The sequence below is a fragment of the Tetrahymena thermophila genome (genome assembly GCF_000189635.1).
Source record: "Tetrahymena thermophila SB210 genomic scaffold scf_8254776, whole genome shotgun sequence".
Lineage (NCBI taxonomy): Eukaryota > Ciliophora > Oligohymenophorea > Hymenostomatida > Tetrahymenidae > Tetrahymena > Tetrahymena thermophila.
Window position 1 is genome coordinate 601,853 of NW_002476534.1, and position 21,232 is coordinate 623,084.

The 21,232-nt window shown below is 21.5% G+C and overlaps 6 protein-coding genes across 6 annotated transcripts; 3 read left to right on the plus strand and 3 right to left on the minus strand. All coding sequences in view use genetic code 6, as the record gives it.

Moving 5' to 3' along the window:
* Nucleotides 1-371: 371 nt before the first annotated feature.
* TTHERM_00158230 (syntaxin-73 protein, putative) lies at nt 372-1,169 on the minus strand (the record flags this gene model as incomplete). The annotated part of the gene is made up of 1 exon (XM_001009751.3): nt 372-1,169. The coding sequence occupies one exon, from the start codon at nt 1,167-1,169 to the stop codon at nt 372-374; it is 798 nt and encodes a 265-aa protein (XP_001009751.1).
* Nucleotides 1,170-2,556: 1,387 nt separating this feature from the next.
* TTHERM_00158220 (hypothetical protein) lies at nt 2,557-7,914 on the plus strand (the record flags this gene model as incomplete). The annotated part of the gene is made up of 4 exons (XM_001009750.1): nt 2,557-5,625; nt 5,687-6,640; nt 6,722-7,126; nt 7,375-7,914. The coding sequence occupies 4 exons, from the start codon at nt 2,557-2,559 to the stop codon at nt 7,912-7,914; spliced, it is 4,968 nt and encodes a 1,655-aa protein (XP_001009750.1).
* Nucleotides 7,915-9,243: 1,329 nt separating this feature from the next.
* TTHERM_00158210 (proteasome subunit alpha type protein) lies at nt 9,244-10,977 on the minus strand (the record flags this gene model as incomplete). The annotated part of the gene is made up of 9 exons (XM_001009749.3): nt 10,813-10,977; nt 10,542-10,610; nt 10,363-10,474; nt 10,193-10,291; nt 9,819-9,889; nt 9,705-9,761; nt 9,507-9,649; nt 9,337-9,439; nt 9,244-9,279 (listed from the first exon to the last, which is right to left on the minus strand). The coding sequence occupies exons 1-9, from the start codon at nt 10,879-10,881 to the stop codon at nt 9,244-9,246; spliced, it is 759 nt and encodes a 252-aa protein (XP_001009749.3). The 5' UTR covers nt 10,882-10,977.
* A 1,537-nt stretch (nt 10,978-12,514) lies between these two features.
* Nucleotides 12,515-13,746, plus strand: TTHERM_00158200 (hypothetical protein; the record flags this gene model as incomplete). Its single annotated transcript, XM_001009748.2, has 6 exons — nt 12,515-12,706; nt 12,789-12,903; nt 12,965-13,146; nt 13,295-13,403; nt 13,457-13,549; nt 13,610-13,746. The coding sequence occupies exons 1-6, from the start codon at nt 12,653-12,655 to the stop codon at nt 13,744-13,746; spliced, it is 690 nt and encodes a 229-aa protein (XP_001009748.2). The 5' UTR covers nt 12,515-12,652.
* Nucleotides 13,747-14,756: 1,010 nt separating this feature from the next.
* TTHERM_00158190 (ARF GTPase activator) lies at nt 14,757-16,555 on the minus strand (the record flags this gene model as incomplete). The annotated part of the gene is made up of 9 exons (XM_001009747.3): nt 14,757-14,854; nt 14,914-15,017; nt 15,071-15,397; nt 15,521-15,768; nt 15,880-16,051; nt 16,144-16,210; nt 16,292-16,343; nt 16,428-16,490; nt 16,544-16,555. The coding sequence occupies 9 exons, from the start codon at nt 16,553-16,555 to the stop codon at nt 14,757-14,759; spliced, it is 1,143 nt and encodes a 380-aa protein (XP_001009747.2).
* Nucleotides 16,556-18,116: 1,561 nt separating this feature from the next.
* TTHERM_00158180 (transmembrane protein, putative) lies at nt 18,117-21,086 on the plus strand (the record flags this gene model as incomplete). The annotated part of the gene is made up of 2 exons (XM_001009746.2): nt 18,117-20,489; nt 20,898-21,086. Exons 1-2 carry the CDS (start codon nt 18,216-18,218, stop codon nt 21,084-21,086), a joined length of 2,463 nt encoding a protein of 820 aa, XP_001009746.1. The 5' UTR covers nt 18,117-18,215.
* Between the last annotated feature and the right edge of the window lie 146 nt (nt 21,087-21,232).

A 21,232-nucleotide genomic window follows, 5' to 3' on the forward strand; every position in this document is an offset into this window, starting at 1 on the left:
TTCTAAGAGTTTAAAAATTGACTAATTTTGCAAATTTTCAAAATATAAAATTAAATAAATTAATTTATTGTTAAATGCTAATTTAATATATTTCAATGTTTTGTTAATAGTAAAATTATTTCTTATTTCTTATTTTTTATTTATTTAATGGAATAATATTTTTGTTACACAAACATATTTTTTAATAAATTGAATGTAAATAATTTTGTTAGATTTAAGAGTATGCTAGCTACTTAATGATATCAAAAACAAATATTAATTATTATTATGAATATTAAGATATCTTAAAATAATAATATTAATTAGTTTAGCAACCATATATTTGAAATATATATAATAAAGAGAATGGCTAATAAAATACGAAATTTAATTCATTTAAGTTAATAATAAATAGCGACTCCGAGACCTATTAAAATAATTATCAAAACAAAGTCAAGACAACATTTAGAAGGAGATCTATATGCTTTTACAATACTTTTCAATTTATCATTTGAGTTGATAAGAACAGTTTCTGTTTTAGTCATTTCAGCTTCAAGCTATTTACATTGATCAATAGTATGCTATATAGATTCTCCTATTTTTTCTGCTTTTGCTTTTAGATTAAGGACTCCATCATTTAGTTAATCTAGAATTTTTTCCTACAATTAATCCTATTCTTCTATTTCTCTCATTTAATTTTTTTCTAGATCTGTTAAATCTCTCCTAGCTCCTTTTTATCTAGATTGGAATCCAATTTTAGCTGAAGAATCATTGATAGTGTTGTTATCATCATATGAAGATATATCATTATCATTTTTAAATAATAAATTATTTAGGGTGATGTATTGCTGGTGGAGATTGTCATAAATTTTCTATCTTTTTTAGAATAAGTTTTCATCTTTTGATCTATTTTTCTTCAAATAATCATTCATCTTAACTATATTTTGGTTGCATACTACCATTTTATTCTTAATTTCAAATTCCAATTTGATTAACTCAGTATTTCTTGTTTGAAATAATTATTTTTAGTCGATTTTTTTCTAAATATCGAAAAATAATTAGATAACTACATCCTTGAGACCAGTGAATTCATCATAATTCTTCTTTTTTTCATCGATATATTCTTTTCCACCAAGCTTTCTGTCCATATCATAAAGCTTTTCCAACAAATAAGATATTTTTGATGACATTTTTTCAATTATCTAATTTCTTTTAAAATAGTGTAATCAAGTAATTTTTTATTGAAGTATATTGTTTTTTTGTTATTTATATCCCTCAATTTTCTTGAGTATTTTTTATCACTATAATACAAACAAAATAACAAAATTTCGCATGTGCCTTAAATAATTATAGGTATAGTAATACTACTTTGCAATATATTTATAAATATTTTGATGAATGTATATTAATTTTTACTTGTTGAAACAAACTAAATGTTTTTTATGATTAAATTGCAAACATCTTTACATTTGAGAATTTCTCACACTCAATTTTATTATAAAACTTCACATCTTAAAAATTTAAAGTAAAATATTATTGGATTTTTAAAATTGACCAATCTCTTTCATCAATAAAAGTGAAAAATCAAAACAAAAAAATTATTTTTAAGTGATCTTCTATCATCAAAGTCTTAAAATTCTAAAAAAATCCCAGTTATAAATTTGCAATAAAAACTTTTAATGTTTTTAATAACTTTATCAATAACCCTGATTATCAAATATTTTTTTTAATATACTTAAAAATGTTTTAAATTATAATTTTGATTCAACACTCGATTAATGTGCCTATTTCTAATTTTTATTAAAAGTAAACTTTTAGTTACTCATATGAATATAGTTTAAATATCCATTCGCATTTAGAAATATATTTTAGTAATTAAACTGTGTCAAAGATTAAATTTATTGAGCAAAAATATATCCTAAAAATTATTTTCAAGCGAGTTGATTATTTGAAATTAATTTGTTTGTTTTTTTATTTAAATTGACTTAGAATATATTTTTAAAAATTTATAATTTTTTTTTTATGGTAAAAATATAAATACTGAAATAGCTAATTTCTAATTTAGTAAATTGAAAACCATTACTAAAATAAATTAAATCAAATCAAAGTGATAGAAAGAATATAAATATTGGCAAGTAATTCTAAATGTAAAAAACAATTTAATCTGTTAAGAAAAAGATTGTTTGTTTTCTTAGTTAATTTTTGATTTTGTATAAGATTGTATTAAATTTGGTTTATAAATTAATTAAGAAGTATTTGCAAATGCTAGCGAAATCAAAAAAAAAAGCAAGAAAACATTTAAAAACAGATAAATTAAATTTCTTAGGAAAAACTAAGACTTTTAATTTATAATTTGCTTGTTCAAAAAATAAACCAACAATTAATTGATTTTGGTTTAGAAAATTATCTGACTTAAATATAAACAATAACAAAGATAGATCAATAAATAACAAGAAATTAAGTCGATTTGTTAAATATATTTTTTAGTTTCAGTAATCATAAATAAACTTTGTTCACTTCGTTCGTAATTGAAAGTAAATCTATAGAGTCAGTTAGAGAGGACAAAAGTTCTTTAGTATGATAGAAAATTCGACATTTAATACTGACGTTTATGAACGGGCTGTTATTTCTTTTAAAACATAAAGAAGAGTCCTTGTCAAATATGGAAAAGTCAGCAAGTTTAAGATAACTAGATATTACGTGTTACAGAATGAGTTTTTGTTGTATTATAAAAATTCTAAGTGCGAAAAATCTATCAGCTCTTTTAGCTTAGCAAGTTGCTCATATTCAAGAGATACTTCAAAAATAAAAAAGATAAATTAATCTATTAAAGTAGTTACTTCTGATAACAAGAAAACATTTTGGCTACATCCTATTTCAAATGATGAGCTACCTTTACTTGAAAGATACATAAAATTTGTTAGCGAAGGTAAATTCAATAACGATTAAGTTATTTAGCAGTTGCTAATTGATCCTCTCTCCAAGTAGGAGAAACTAACATCAGCATATTCTTCACATCTATAAATAGCTTTCACTACTGCAAATCAAGTTTCTATATAGAATACTCATATTAACAGAAGTTCTTAACAATATAATTAAGAAACTATTTAAATTGGAAAATTACAAACTTAGGTAAATAGATTTCTGAATGGCAACTAAGCTTACGAAGAGGAATGCAGTTCAGAAAATATAAAAAATAATATCAATATGAGCTATTACAGCCAAATGAGATAACTAGAACCATAAACTATAGGATTTTAAATATAAACTGCTGAAGATAAATTCTAACAGTAGAAATAGTGTGAATTAAAATAGATAGAGATAGAATAAATTTAAAAGCAATAAGAAATATCTCAAACTGAAAATTAACTTTCAAAGCAAAGCACTCTCTAAGAAAAATAAAAAACTGTAAATGCTGGTGAAGAATAAATAGAATTCTCAAAAATAAATTAAATGGCAAACTAAAATTCACAAAGGGAATAATGTTATACAAATTTGATTCAGCAAAAGTAGTTTGTAAAATTTTAGGTTACTTAGAGAAGCTTGAACGATAAAGCAGACTAATAAAATTAAAGAATATGTGAAGAAGAATAGCTTTAGGTTTACCAGCAATTGAGAAGAAGCATAATATCTCCAAATTTTAATTAATTATAAGGGAATTAAGGTAATTTACAAAACTAAAATAATCTCAATTAGTAAAATAATGAATACTTAGTTACACTTGGGTAGATGAGTTAAAATAATATGTTTACAAATTAAGCAAATATGAGTGTGGATAATAAACAGAACATTAGCTATGAAAAATTTAATGGTAATACAATAAGCTAGATTTTTAAAAACATGGATAACAATTTTTCTCCTAATCCTATTGTCGAAAGTGGAAATTTCATCTCTAGTCCTGGAAACTTTAAAATAAATTCTTTATAAGATAATAGTCAAAACGTATAAGCCATTATTGATAAGGATATAAGTGCAATAATAAAACCAAATGATCATTCAAATTATCTTGATATTGATGCTGATTTGAAATTCTCAAGTGACGAAGAGTATTCTCAGAATAAGAATGAAAAACTTGAATCAGTTAGACTGAAATATGAAAGCCTTTCCCCTAATGCAAACAAAGGATACTTAATAGGGCATAATTTATAAAATAGTAGCATATTTAACTAAACTAATATTAATAAAAACTACAAAATCAATTAATAATTATTAAATTAAGTTAGCACAAAACTTTTTTAAGAAAACAATGAAGCAGAAAACATCATCATAACCACCACCAATAACAACAATATAAATATCAACAAAAACAACAATAATAATATTAATTACAACAACTAGAATAATAATGGATTTTTCTTTGGTACTTCAAATATGAGTAATGTTCCTTCAAGCAAGTAACTTTCAGGTAATCCAACATGCTCAACTTAAGCAACTTAAAATGTTATTTCACCCTAGATGAAATAATTAAGATACTCTAATTCTTTGAATAATATGCAAAATTTGTAGAATCATTAAGTAGATCATAATAGAAACATTTAATTAGGTCCTTGTAATTTAAGTTCAAGTACTCTTTAGAATATATTTTTCCCAGAAAGTTAGAAGTATTACACGGAGTCTCCTCAAGGATCTTTTTTTTCTCATAAAGTTGATACAAATACCAACTTTTAAGATGCGGCTAATAACAGTACAAATCAAAGATTCTTATAATAAAAATAAAAATTAGTAAAAGACCATGCAAATTTAAGTGATGTGCATGATCTCAGTGAATAAGAAAATATTTCTTCAGATGATGAAGAAATAGTACCATCAACTTAGTTTTTTATTAAATAACAAGTATTCTATGCAGGTGCTTCAAAGATGTTTATGGAAGATGGGTTTTCGTCTAGCGCCTTACCTCAGCAATCTCAAAGAAATAGTCGTATCGGAGTGATTTCAAATTATTCGTTTGATAACAAAACAATGAGTGATACTGATCTTTTTGATTAAGTTGAAGGTAATTTTCAAAAAAGTGCTATAGATATCATTTAAAATGAAGAAGAAAATTAAAGAAAAGCTAAATAAAGTAAAAGAGCAAGTGAAAATCTACACAGTAAATCAGCCAGTTTAATAAATTAGCATTTAGCATAATAAAAAAACTAGCAAAAAATACATGAAGACTAGAACCAATAATAAAAGAATCCTTTATATATGAAAAACCTTCAGGCAAAAACTAATTTGAGATATGTTGAATCAAGTACAGCAGGAGTTTAAATTGAGAGATAAGATAATTAATTATAAGATTTAATTTATAGAGATTAGTAAGTAGATGAAGATGCAGGCAATTATTTGGATGAAGATGATGATACTAATCCAGCTATTGCTAATAATGTCACTTATATCATTGAAAAATATAAAGAATAGAATTACAATGAAAAAAATACTGGACTTTTTAATGCTAATGGGAATAATTATGTAAAGAAAACTGACTTAAGTACAATGATATCTTAAGAAAATTAGGTTAAAAAAGAAAATAGTGATAAAAAAAACTAAAAAAGAATGAATAATCACATGCATACAAAATCTACTACTGGATTCAGATAGAATGCATCGAATTCAAAGAGAAGTTTATCGAATGTCACTATTGATACTGATAAGTGCAACATTGAGGTAAAAATAATTAATCATTTTAGTTTTTTTTAATTTAATAATTATTTTATTTATTTATTAGTACACTTAAAATACTCACAAAGAACCTCAAATAAAGGACAAAAAGGAGTTTTATAATAAGAAAAATATTATTGGATATATTGTTCCTAAGATGGAAGATGTGATACCTTACTTAAATTATTAATAAGATTAACACTCAAAAAATGTTAACAAATAAATCTCTGTTGAAAAATGTTACTCTGATGGATATTACTATTTGTGGAGCTTTTAATTTGCTAACTCACATGAAATTTTTAAAATCCATAGAGAAGAAAATATTAATTTCGAATATGCTTTGCTAGAGCACAATCTTCTTAAAATTATTGTTACAGGAAAAAAAGATTTAATTGCTACAACTGAGTAAAAATTTGCAGAATTTTATGAGTATCTTATAGCTTGTTAGAAAGATGTTTAAAAAAAGGGAGATAAATCTACCATTAAATGTCTTTCGGGTATTTCTTAAATGATGATTGACCTTATTAAATCAGAAACATACCTTGTTAGAGGTTTGCTCCAAGCATTTTTAAATAACAAATTCTAATCTTTTATTTAATTTAAAAATGCTTACTAAACATTTTAGAAAGTAAAGCAAAAAATAGAATCTTCTGTTCCTAAAAATTCATCCATTCATGAATATCTAAAGAAAGAATGTGATATTTATACAAAGAGTAGATTTTACTTCATATCTGGGCTCTTCAACATCGGACTCTCCATGATTCCAAGTTATTTCTTAAAGATTCTTAGCTTAATTGGAATACAACCTAATAAATAATATGGATACGAATGCTTAGAAAAGTGCATAGAATTACAGTCAATCCGTTCTTCTTATGCCTCACTTCTTTTGTGCATAGAATACATAGAACTGAACCCAAATGTTGAAAAATCTATTATACTAATTAAAAAAATGATAAAAACCTTACCTTAATGTCCATTATTCTATTGGATGGCTTCTTTGCTTTCATGGAGATATACCAAAGTAAATTATTGAATCAATTTACATTTTTAACTTTAAAAGTAAAAAAAATAGTTTTTTAAATTTATTTTTTATTAAATTAAGCCTGACGACGCTCTAAGTTTAATAAATAAGAGTTTATGGAATTGTGGTGAAGAACTAGGTTAAATTTCCTTTTACCTAAAATTTGAAAAAGGCTGGTATAATGTTTCGTAATTTGATTGGAAATAAGCTCTTGATCTCTTTTAAGAAATAGTGGTTATGGCTATAGACGTAGATAATTTTGATATGGATCTATTCAGTAGTCTCGCCCATCAAAAGAAGTTACCTGAAGCCCCAAAATTAATGATGCAATTTATTGAAGAAGCTAAAAATAAATTTAAGCAAAAGCACAAGATTATTCTCCCACATAAATGCTGCTTAGTGGCTTTAGTTGCATGCTGCTATGAAAACTAAGGACTTATTGATAATATGGATTTATGGTTTCTTATGACCTAATATCTTATCAAGGTAATTTATTAACTTTAACATTTCCATTTTAAAATTTTTTTAATATACTGTAATTATTAACTTGTTAATAAAATTTCAATTAATGTTTAAATAATATTCCTAATCCTTTACATTTTTCTATTTTTATTTTTCTCAACAATTTTTAGGGTAATATTTATAAATCAATTGCAGTAAATATTTTTTTTTGTTGATAAATAATTAACATATGAAATTTAAAATATAAATTTAATTTTATTTAAAATAAATAGAAAAATTAAGACCATAAAACAGGAGTTGATGAAGATATATCCAAACTTTGTGCAAAATATATCAACAGATAAAATAAATAACTTATAAAATATGAAATATTGTATTTTGTTAAAGAAATTACAAAATTAAGAGAAGATATGCTTAATAAAATGGTGGAGGAAATATAATTTTATTATGAATCTGAGTATAGTAGCATTTAAGATATATTTTATAAGAATATTTTAAAAAACAACTCTCAAAAAGCAATAGATTTTGGTAGTACAATATTCCTCAGAATTGTATCTGGTTGTCTATAGTAAGATTTTAATATGGTTTATCAGTCAGGAAAAATCCTCGATAAAATAGCTGAGTTTATTCCTGTAGACCATCATTATATTTTGCATCATTCTTACCATTGGCTAGCTCGTTGCTAACTTTAATAAAGTCTTTTCTCCAATTCTAAAGAAAATCTAAAAAAATGCTTAAAATATAAAAAATGTGAATTTACTCTAGAAAATAAAAGCTAAAAGCTTCTTTAAGAAATCGATTTTGCAAAATGAAATTAATAAATAAATAAATAACTGCGAATATAAAAAAAACAAATAATTTCTCCAGTATTCAAATCAAAAACTTTAGTTTAAAAAAATTAAAAAAAAGATTCTTCATATTTAAATCAACTTTATAAGAATCTTCAAGCATTAAATAATTAATTAATTAAATAAATAATGTAAATAATATAAATATAGTATAATATCTAATTGTATATATTAAAATTAATTGTAAATAACATTAGTCTATAAATTTAAGTATTAGAGCTTTAATATTAAATACTACATTTAATAAATTTAAAATCAAAAAATATTTTACAAACAAACTATTACACTTAATGAAAATTAATAAGTTACTAAATTAATATTTTTAACAATCTATTAATAAATTATTAATTAATAATGAATTTTAAATTTTTGTTTTAATTAATAAATATTTTGTTTATATAATAAAATTTAAAAAAATATTTTTTTATATAAAACAAGATAATATTAATAAGTTATAGATTAATATTTTTAACAATTCATAAATATTATTGATTAAATATTTATCATTAAAATTTTAATTTTTTTCATTATAAGTAAATATTTTTTTTACAATTTTATTATTATTAGTTTATTTTACATTAAAAAATATTTTATAAATAATAAAAAAATAAATTTGTTTGCTTTTTAATTAAATTTTAAATTTTTGTTTTAATTAATAAATATTTTATTTATATTTTCATGAATAAAATTTAAAATAATATCTTTTTATATAAAACAAGATAATATTAATAAGTTATAGATTAATATTTTTAAAAATTCATAAATATTATTAATTAAATATTAATTATTAAAATTTTAATTTCTTTTATTTATAAGTAATTATTTTTTTTACAATTTTATTATTATAAGTTTATTTTACATTAAAATTTATTTTATAAATAATAAATTAATAAATTTGTTTGCTTTTTAATTAAATAAAACATGATAATATGAATAAGTTATAGATTAATATTTTTAACAATTCATAAATATTATTAATTAAATAATTATCATTTTAAAAAATATTAAATTTGTAATTTTTTTATTTACATTTTTATTATTAATTCAAATTTAAAATTAGATTTTTTTATTAAAAAATCAACAATCATTAAAATTTTGTTTGCTAGAAAAAATTAAATAATTTAAATAAATGAAATATAAATAAATAAATAAATTGATAGATTATTGATGGAATATGTGATGGAAAAATAAAAAAAATTTATGAATAAACATAAATATTGGTTTTTACTATTAAATTTAAATTTTTTATATTAAAGTATTTGATTATTTAAATTAAAAATGCTTTATTTAACTTCAATTTTCGACTTCCATCTAATTAGCAGGGGCAAACTATTTTTTACATTAGAATATTTTATTATTTATAACTAATAAATTTTTAAATATTACTGTATCTAATTGTTATAAGTATGAGAGAACTCTATCTTCAGATAAAAGAGTGAAGTTAGATTCAAGTCCAACGAAGGCAATATCAACACTTTAAGGCAATAATCTAATTAAATAAAAATTATTTTAGAAACTTCTCTTTCATGATCTTTTTTAATATAAATATAATTTACTCTTCTTCACCTTAGTTGGCTTTCTTAAGAGCAGACAAACCATGTAAAATAAGGGTATTGAGATCATTGCAGTCCTTAAATAATTCTAAGTTATTTTCTAAATAGGTTTTAGCAGCTTATGAACGAGATCCAATAGATTAACCCTAAATAATTATAATTTATTAATTATGATGCTTATCATTATCAAATTATTCTTACATAGAATTCATAGAAGTCACCACTGGGTAAAGTCTAGAATAATTTAGGACCGTCTGACTATTAATAAATAATTTATTTAAATTGAAATATCTAAATTTTATATTTAATATTTACCTCTTAAGCAATAATCAAAGTACCAACACCATAAGGTCTCTTGCCATAGGTTTAAGTCTTATGTTATGATTCTTTAAATTAATATAAAATTTTATTAGCAATTTAATAATAAAAATAGTCTAAGATTAATTGATTAAATTTATGCAGCTTATAATTTTATTTAAAATATCTTCTTCTACTTTCATTTAATATTTATCATTTGTTATTTTTTTAAATTTTAACAAGTAAATTATGCTTGCTATGTATAATTAATTGCTTAATTATTTGCTTAGATTTTTATATTTATTGTATGCTGTTAATTAGCTATGCAGATAGACTACTTTCTTAATCAATAAAATCCCAAACATTAAAAAGGTATTTATTTATTTATTTACTTTCAGAAATTTTAATGACTAATCTCTATGCAGGGTGTTAGCTTCCATATACATATTTGTGGTTAAGACACTCAGTTCTCATATATTTGCAAATGACTCCTATTATTATTATTACAATTTCAATTTAATTTAAACCTACCTCTTGATATTAAATATATTTTGAAGTTTACTTGCATCAGCAGTAATACCTGCAACACCCATACCAATTTTATCATCAACTTAGAAAATCTTTTCTTAGTAACCTGATAACTTACTGTTAGATCTCTTCTATGCAACTAAAACCTTTTGTATAGATTAATCAGTAAAATATCCACTAGCTAATAAGTTATTTATTATGATTGAAAATTACTGCAAACTTTTGAGATCTTAAACCTATTGTAATAGAACCTTGATCAATAGCTTTAGTGGCATAATCAACCTTTATTTAACAATAATTTTATCAATTTTTTTTCATTAAATATTCAAAAAAGTTCCTTCTTGTTTGTAAATTTTTAAGCATTTGATTAATATTGAAAATGCAAAAACTCACAAACAACGAATGTTGACTGCACGAAGCAAAAATGCTCAATCATGCTATTAGAAAATAGTCTTAAAATTAAATGTGCTTTTATAAAAACTACCTAAAGGAGCTTTCCGTTAGTAGACCAGGTGGAACAATCGGTATCGTATAAATTGATATTTGATGACATTTGCTATTTATTTGATTTAATATTATTTATTACTTTAGAAATCTTTTATTCCTTTCGTTTTTTATTTATAAATTTTTTATTTTTTGTTTGCTTTTTTTAAGATAAGATATTATCTCATTTGTTAATGCATATTTCAATCAATCATTCATTCATTCAATATTCAAAACATACTTCTAAATTTAAAAAAGGAAAAAAAATAACAAGATCATATCTTCTTGTAAATATCATATTATCTTTAAATAAAATATCATTCTGATCTTCGATTTTATCCGAAAAACTGCCGATTCATCATTGTTCTTCTAATCTAGTCAATTTATTTATAAATACATATATATATATATATATATACATAAATACAGATCTTTTTAATTTATGAACAGCTAGCTAGCTTCATATTTTTAAATTTTTTAATTTGCAACTCTATTTTAATTTAAATTAAAATATTTTAATTTTTCATATTTATTTTTAAAACTTACTTGTTTAGTTCGTTAAGTATTTCCAAATTATTTTTTTAACAAAAAATTTAACTATTAACTCTATTGATAAAAAAATAAGACAAAATAATAAATTAAAGTTATTTTATTTATTTGTAACATATAAATTAATCTTTCAATTATTAAAGAAAATAAATTAAACATTAATTGTTAATTATTTTTCAAGAAATTAATAATAATTATTAAATATATTTTTTTAATTAAATAAATTTTAAATAAATTAAATTTTTAAAGCTATTGTTTTAAATATAATTTTATTGAGCTAACTAATAAATAAAATAAATTTATTTTCAATAAAAATATTAATGTAACTTTACACTCAAAAAACTTGAAAAATACAAATTATTTTCGCATAAAAATTTTTCCTTTTAAGAATCAATTTTATTTGAAAAGCAATAAAATAAACTCAACGCTATTATTTACATAGATTTTTAGTTATAACTTAACTCATTTAAAAGTGTTTATTTATGTTTTTATTAATATAGTTTAAATCACGAAAATAATGTTATATTCACTATTTTAATATCTTGTTGATTATTCACTTAGAATTCCACTTCAGATTAGCTATGATATTTATCTAATATTATTTAATTATTAAATTCAGTTTAATTAAAATTTTATAATTAATTATGTTAAATTATTTTTCTATAAATTTTAAAATTAAATTTGATTAAGCTAATTATAAAATTGCATCAATTTAATTTTTAATATTATTTGCTCTGTATACTTTTGCAAATGCTAATTTAATTTTACAATTTAAAGACGTTTAAAATTTAATAAAATATTATTTTATTATTATCTTTTTGCTCAAATGAATTAATCAAATTATTCTAAATTTAATGTTGAGAACAACTTCATTGTGTTAAAACATAAAATTTGAAATTATTTAATTGAGGTCGAATAATTTTAAAATCTTTGTATCAAAAAGATAAATTAAACGTTTAATAAATAAATAGTGTTTATTAATATGAATTCAGTATTATAAAATAATAGAAATTTTGTTTTTAATTATTTTAGTTGGCAATAAATATGTGCTTTAGATCGCAAATTTATAAATATATTTTTGTTATCCTACAGAATTATTATTTAATCTTGTTGTTATTACCAACCAATATTTATTTTATGGTAAATTAGATAAAAAGGATATAACTTTATTAATTTGTAAAATATTAGCTGGTAATAAACAATTAAGCAAATAAATCAATAAATAAATAAGTTAATAGAATTCAATCATATTCAATTATTGCTTTAATTATTATAAATATACTCTTAGATAGATGTGGAATACAATTTCAACAAATAAACTACTAGAATAGAGAATAAAATTTAATGTACTTAGTTAGGATTTATATGAAATATTTTAAAAATATCTTTAGATTTCTTAGAAATTAATACATTTTTGTTAAATAATAGGAACATTAAAAACATAGAAATACTTTAAGTTGTGTTAAAACAACACTTAACAACAAATAGCCTTACTGTCCTTCTTTTATTAAAAGCAAATCCAAATAAAAATAGATAAAATAAGGTAAATATTGCCATTATTATTAATGCAGAATCTTATTTATTTTTTTAATAAAATTATTTAGAATAACTTTAGGATCTTTATAAAAATAACTAAATTCTTCTCACCAAAATGCTGCAGATAGAAAGAAATCCATCAAAGAAATTAAATGCTGATATATTATACAGCGAATATAGAAGTGGGCACGTCGCTCCAGAATCAATTTAAAGAGCTAACTTCCTCAGAAAGGTTTAAGAAGAAAATGATGTAAATAAATATTTTGATTACAAATTAATAGCATTGATAGATAGATAAAAATATTAAAATTTATTTAAGTTAAATATTTAATGTGATTTAATGTCATCAATTATTTTAATTAAAATAAATTTGTTGATAAAAAAACATTTTTTAAAAGTATATTTATTAGAGGATGAGCACAGTACAATCTAATTATAGTTAAAAGAATTGGGAAAAACATAAAAATAAAGATATATATATGTCATCCAAAATTTCATAAAATGCAAGTAAAAATCAAATCTTTAATGCCTTATTTGAGTAAAAAATTTATTTAAATTAGGAAGAGGAGTTTTAGTTGATTATACAAATGCAAGATCTTTTAGCAAATCTTAAACAAACTTCTACGATTCTCGCTATTCTGCAACAAGAAAATGTATGATTTTTATTAATATAAAGCTTTAATAATAATTTAAATAAATTAAATAATTAACAGCATTTAATGAGTTAAGATCAACTCATGATTTATCTGAATCTAGAAATAGTACTTAAATGTCTAATTATAAAAGACCAATGACTCAAAGTGGTTCTAAAACTTCTTTTTCAAATCTTGATAGGATGTAATACATATGAAGAAAAATATATAATGTATATAATAAACAGTTTCAAAAAATTAATATCAAAATATCAAATAAATCTAATTATTTTTTAAAAAGAAAAATTTTATTATAAAAAAATATTTAAAATTTCTTAATTTAATATGTTGAATTAAATTAAATTATTTTTAAATTCTTATGTTGCTTTGAATTATTTAAAATTCAATATTTTAATTTTCCTTCATTAATCCACCTTTTATCCATCACCCAACATGTCAATATCTGAAAATATTTTTTATTCTGTATCATAAAGTTATAATTCTTGTTTTTTCACCAAAAAAAGTAAATAATCTTTTATTTTTTAAGGATATATATATGTTGATTGATGTAAAGCTTTTTCAATTAATATTAAAATTTTAAATAAATGTTTTTTTATCTAATTTCAAATAAAATTTTATTCTCCTTATTTTCTAAATATTCAAAATTATTTAGAAGTAACTAGAAATCTAGTAAACTAAAGTATCTCTATTTAATTTAAAAAAAATAATATTAAGATAAATCAGTTTGGAAAATATTTTTAAATTGCAAAAAATCAAAATAAATTGCTATTTATGTATATTGCTTATTAATGTTATTTTGTATAGAATATTAGTTATTCATTTTTTTATTTAGTATCAGTGTTGGTATTAGCAATACTTTCAAATTTTAAATTCATTTAAGATTATAGGAAGTACAAAGGATAGATAGATACTTACTTACTTCAAACCATATTTGATTATTTACACAAATTTTAATTAATAAACATATTATTGATTATCTTGAATTTAAATAAATTAAATTTGAAATAAAAACTCTTTATTTATTTATTTATTTATTTATTTATTTATTTATTTATTTATTTATTTATTTTTTGAGAATAAGTTAATTGTTTAACTGGATAATAAATGAATGAAAGATACATAAATTATATGAACAGAATAATGATGAAAAATTTAATATAATTTTAAATAAATTTAAATAGTTTTGATTCCTATTTATCTAATTGGATCACCTCCAATTATTGAAATAATCCTTAGCCTTATTTTTAAGGACATCTAAGTTATCTTTAGCTTTGAATATCATATTTTTAACAGTTTCTAACTTATCTTTTTTATAATATATTTGATATTTAATTATTTAATTATTAAAATAATATATTTATTACCTGAGCCTTATTGATCATCATCTGGTATTTCTTCTTCTCCATAAAATGCTCTGCTAGAAATAGATTTTGCTCCATTAAATTTTTAAAAGTTTTCATTTGAATTTCTATAAAATTTAAAAAATAATTTTAGTAAAATATTTTTTAAATTATTTATTACTGGTCTTAATGCTTAAAGAAATCACTAGAAATAGCTTTAACATTATTGTTTTGCTTGAGTTTATTAAGTTTGTCTTGAGCTTCTTTTTAATCATTTCCAAAGCTTGAGTAATTTGTACTGCTCGAATTTTATTATTGCTATTGTTCTCTCTTTTGCTTTTCTTCTTGCTCTTCTTCATAAAGCTTGAAATCGTATGCTTAGTTTGATTTTTTAGGGGATTCTTTTTTTGCGGCAGAGGAGCCATCGTCAATAACTAAACTATCAAAATCAAAATCATCTACTTTTTATGCCTTCACTCCCTTTTTTGTAGTTTTTCCATCCTTTTTGCTAATTAATTAATTAATAAATTAATTAAATTCAATCCATATCTTTTTAACTGCTTTATTAATATATATTAACTCTTTCATTAACTAATTTACAATTTAGCTAAAAAAACAAATATAAATTTACCTTGTAAATACTACTTTCTTTTCAATTACTTAGCCAACATTATGAATATTGTTATTCACAACTTCTTATTTTTATTCAACTTTTTGTTCTTCTGGTTCAACCTTTTTTTATTCAGCGACTTCGGGTTCTTTTTTGGAAGCAATGTTCCCGAAAATGTCATCTAAAGGATTCTTTTATTCAGAAGCGCTGCTACTTGCTTGGTTTGTTTTAGTTTAAGCAGGTGCATTTTTAGCCATTATACCTTCAACCTATAAATTTAAAACAATGCGTAAGTTAAAGTAGACATGCAAAATTATCAAAATTTTTCAAGCTTAGTAGAGTGTTTTAGAAAAATAAATGATAAAAAAGTTATTTATTACTTTCTTAACTAAGTCATTTTTGTAACGTTATGCAACATTAGATTTATAATCGCAATTTTTGTTAGAATCACTAATTAATCCGTTCTTTTTAAAGAATTCGAGAGCTTTATCATTGCCACCGTTTTACATACAAAGAATTTGCTTTCTATTCCATTAATCTAAATCGATAGATCTATTTATTTATAAAAAAAAGAGCTATTTAGAAGACTCTTATGAGAGAAATCTTATCTAAATAATATGATAATAATTTGATCTAAATTATACCTCACAAAACTGTAAGTAGGAGTGTAGCTTCTATGTCTTGCAGAACAATCGTAGCATATCAAAATACCTTTTAATTTTTTCAAGTTTATATTAGCATTATAAAAATATACTTTAAAAAGCAATTTCAATAATGTATAAAAATATTTACCAAAATAACAACTTGCCCAATTTGGATTCTTTCTATTGCAATCAGCACATCTCTAATTTTAAAATTTTTTTCATAAGTTAATCTTCATTCTAAAAATTAAAGAAATAGCAAAAGTATTGCTGAAAAACATATTTACATTATTAGCAGGGTTCTTCTTTAGGTCTAAGAAAATTTAGTCTCTTTCTTCAGGGTCTATCATCTTTAATAAAAATAAGCTATTGTAATGAAACCCAAAAATATTTGTTAACTTACTGGCTCTGTCATTTCCTCACTAGATCTATTAACTTATTTATTTTTATATATATATAGAGCTTGTTCGCTTTAGATGCTTAAGATATATGTTTAACTAATTTAATTTATAATTATTTTTTGTTAATTTTTGTGAAGCTTGAGATTTAACTTTTAGAAAGAAAAAAACAAGCATACAAGAAAGAAAGCCAAACAAAACTATTTTTTTGATGAATTTTATAAATTTAAGTAAAAAAAAAAGAATGTATGATGTATTCTAAGTGCACACATTCCGCTAAAAATTTAATTATCTTTTTTTTTTTATGTTTCTTTATTTTCAAATTACTTAATCCTCAAAGCATTTCTTATTTTGTATATTAAATTAATTACTATTTTATTTTGAGTTGAACTAAAAATATTGTTGTGTTTCCAAGTGTTGTTTTCTGATTCCCACAAAACATTAAATAATTTGATTTTTAAAATCACATCATTTATTTGATCATTAACTTGTAGTGTTTGTACATATTTTTTATTTTTTAAATTCAACAAAGTTTTTTATATTAAAAAAATAATAAAGCAAGCAAGCAAAAAATCACTTTAACAAATAAACCAACAAACAAACAATCAAATACGTTTTTTATTAAATGAAAACTAAAAATCTTCCTCAAACCTAAAACGTAATTTTATTTTTTTAAAATTCCATCAAAATATAAAATAGAATAAATATTTCCAAATAAATTTAAACAAGATATTTAGAACACCTAGAAAATCATATTAATTTTTAGTTAAATAAATATTCATTTTTAGCATGCAGAAATAAATAAAATATAAAAATTTTAAATTAAAATAGCTTTTGACTTAAGTTTTTAATTAGTTTAAATATTTTAAAAATTTTTTACTACAAAATGAACCTGTTCTGCTTTGAGCAGAAAATATTTTTTGGATTGGTTTTTAATAAAATTAAAACAAAAAGAGTAAAATTAAAATATAAAATTTTTGGTAAAAAAAATAGATTTAAAAGTTGTGCTATTTATCTTTAAAATAAATATTTAAACTAAGTTTATTTTAAAAAAAAAAAGTTAAATAATAATTTTATTTATTAAATTGGCTATTTTTTTATTCTTATTTTTAACTTTAATTAACTTACAATTTTATCTTGAAGAAGATAATATTTTCAACGGCTATTTTATTTAACATTATCAATTATTAAAAATAATTTCAAAATGAAAAAAAATTAAATCTATTGTAATAAATTGTAAAAAATATTAATATGTTTGATATCTAAATTAAAAAAAATTATTTCCTTTAAATTATTTTCAGAAAATTTAATCATTTCTTTTAACTTTTTAAAAAACATCTATTTAATTTTTATAAAATATAAATGAAGTGAATTTTTTTCAAAGATAAAAAAATAAAATATTTTTTTTTGAATAAATTAATTTTCATAGTTGATTTCGTTCAAATATGTCTAATTAAATTTAAATTTCATCAAAATCTAAACACTGTTTTAATTTAATTCAATTCCCATTTAACATTTGAATAGAACATAGAAATTTAATCAAATAATAAAGCAACCTAATTGAATTCTTATTTTTAAAAAATAAAAAAAAACATTAATTAATCAATATTTGAATAAAAGAACTTATTTAATTCGATTACAAAAAGATTTAACTTTTCAACAATAGAATTTAGTAAGATGAGAACTAATAAACAGAATTAGAAAAAGGGATATTAAGAATTTGATAGCAATGATGAAGAACAAAATATGTCCAATAATTCAAATTTTGATGATTCATCCAGTGATAAAAATTCTGCTAACATGGGAAGCGCTCCTGAAGATTCTAATGATGATGAAGATAATAATAATAACTACAGTAAAAGCAATAAGGATAAATAAAAATTAGCTAAAGGTTAAGAGAATGTAAGAGGAATTTAAAATAAATAGGGCTAATCTGCAAATGCTAAAACAATTTAGATGGCAGATCTCAAATAGAATTAAAACTATGGAAATGAAAGATAAAAATAATAGTAAAAGAATAATTATAATGATAGTGATGAGGAAGATGAAATACCAAGTTAAAATTATAATTAACAAAGAACAGCAAATCAAAGTTTAAACACTAGGTCTCTTAACTAAATGAAAGATTAAAAATCTTAACTCGTTAATTAGAGAGAACAAAAAAGTTAATAGTATTAGAATAGCTCAGATGAAGAAGAGGAAGACGATGTAGAATATAATCCAAATGCATAAAAAAGGGATGATAAAAGATTGGTTGCTGCTTAATAGGGACAGAATCAACTCAATAGAAATTAAAATTAAATTCAAGTTTAGAAGAAAGCACCACCAAAACCAGCAATAAGCAAAATTGCATAAAATATCAAGGGTTAGTAGAAACATGTTAAATTAGTAGAAGATGATGAAGATTTTTAATAGCAGAATAATCACGAAGAGGAAGAAGAAGAAGAGGAAATTGATGAGGTTAATTACCAATAAAAGACTAATAGACTTAAAGAAGAAAAAGAAATCAGGTAGAGACTTTCTGATGAGAGAAAGAGAGAGTTAGAAAAGAATAAAAAGAAAAAAAAATCAACAAAGTTAGATGCAGATGAAAATGAAGAAAATGATGATGACGATGATGAAGACGACGACGATGATTATGATTACGATTATGATGATTTTAATGAAGAAAATAGAAGGAAGAGAGAGGAATATGATTTTAGCAATACTATTACATACTGGATAGGATTTGTAATTATTGTTGTGTTTATGAGTATTCTTTATTATTTCATGATTTCAAGAGGCTTTACAACTAGCTATCGTGATCAGCAATAGAATAAATAAGTTTAAAATAAACCAGTTTTACTATATTCTTCAAGTAGCTATCCACTTGATGTGTACTTTTAAAATGAATTTTGGAAATAAACTAAGCATTTATAAGACAGAAGAGAAGAAGCAACTTGTTAATCAGATATAGCAGAAGATCCATTTTTCGACTTTTCTATTCAAGTTTCTTAAGAAAAAACAAGATTGTTTAATAGTTATATTAATATTGAGTGTTAAAACTAATGCCAAATTTTATAAATTTAAGAGAAGTTATAAAATATTGAAGTCAAATAATAAGACTAAAAGGTTCCAAAACTTAGCTTTGAAGATTTAGTTAAGGAGTATAAATGCGATGGAGAAAGAGAGTCATTCTTTAATGGTAAATGCTAAGAATGCAATGAATTGTGCCTTCAATGCTCTTAGTTTACTCATACTTGCTACAGTTGCTATGATTAAGAGTATTTGACCAACAAGAAATGTTAAACATCCTGCGATGGTTAGTAGTCAGCAATCAATCATTTCTGCATCTAGCAAAAGCCAAATATGAATCTGTAAATTTTAAAAGGAATGCAACATAACATGTATATATTGCACACTCCAGAAACTCCTTAAAGTTTTAAAGATCAGCTTTTAAGATAGTAAGTAGCCATTGAAGAAGCAAAGAAGAAAGCATAAACAAATTCCACCACAACCTAAAATAAAACTTAGGAAATAGAATAAAATAAAAAAGAAGAATTCAAATTAAAAAAATACCCTTTCATTTTCTTACTTAATGACTACAGATATACATAAGATGATGTATTCCTAACTAAGTAAGTGGAGAAGTATTTTGATTAAGCTTTCTTGCTTTCCATACCCTATTTCAAAGAGATGTTAACAGCTAGTGAATTAGACAATCTAATAGAAGAAATCATAGACAATACACTTGATTAAGATATTACTTAGTTTGTAGATTTCTATGCTGTAATGGGTTATGGTTTAACTGGATAATTAGCAATCTAAATTGGCTTGGAACAAAAAGAATATTACTATAAAAAGAGAATATCTATTGCAACAGCTGTTTCTGATAGCTCATTTGCAGCTATTATTAATTAAGATAGTAAGAGCTTTGAAAACTACATAGAAAAATAAGAAACTTATTTCAAAGTAATTTTTTTTTTAATTATTCCCTCAATAATAAAAATTAAACCCAAACAAAAATTTATATTTTAAAATCCAAAAAATTTTCAAAAGATATTCATTCATCAATTAATTATGTTAAATTTTAAGAAAATAAATTTTCAGCAAAAATAAATAGTTTTAATCTGAATTATTATTATTATTATTATTAGAGTTTTCAATTTAAAAAAAATGATTTTAATTATTTGAAATTAAAATTCTTTGAAATAAATAGAATTACTCTAATAAATAATATTTAGATACTTTTTTAAAAATGGATTTATTTTCTTAAACAAAAGGATCTAAAATGAATTCGATAATTAAAATATAAAATAAATTTAATTCTTTAATTTATTAAAAATTTTTTGATATTAAAATAAAAATTTAAAATATTAGGATAACCTCTTTTGCTACCTTTCTCAAAAAAAGAAATAAATAAAATCAACCCAAGTAGAATTTAAGAAAGACATTGAAGCAGACAACTAAGAAAGTAAGTTACATGATCACTTAGATTTCTATCTTAAGCATTCATTTGACGAAATTTTATTGCACTACAAGAATGAAAAATTAAGTTAGATATTTTGATTAAAAATATTATTTTTTAATTAACTTGCAAATAAAATTCTAATAATCGAAAAATAAATGTGTATATTTTATTTATTTTAAAATCATAGAAATTCAAGGGATTAAATATTTGCTAAAAATTCGATTTATTCATTTCTTAATTTAAT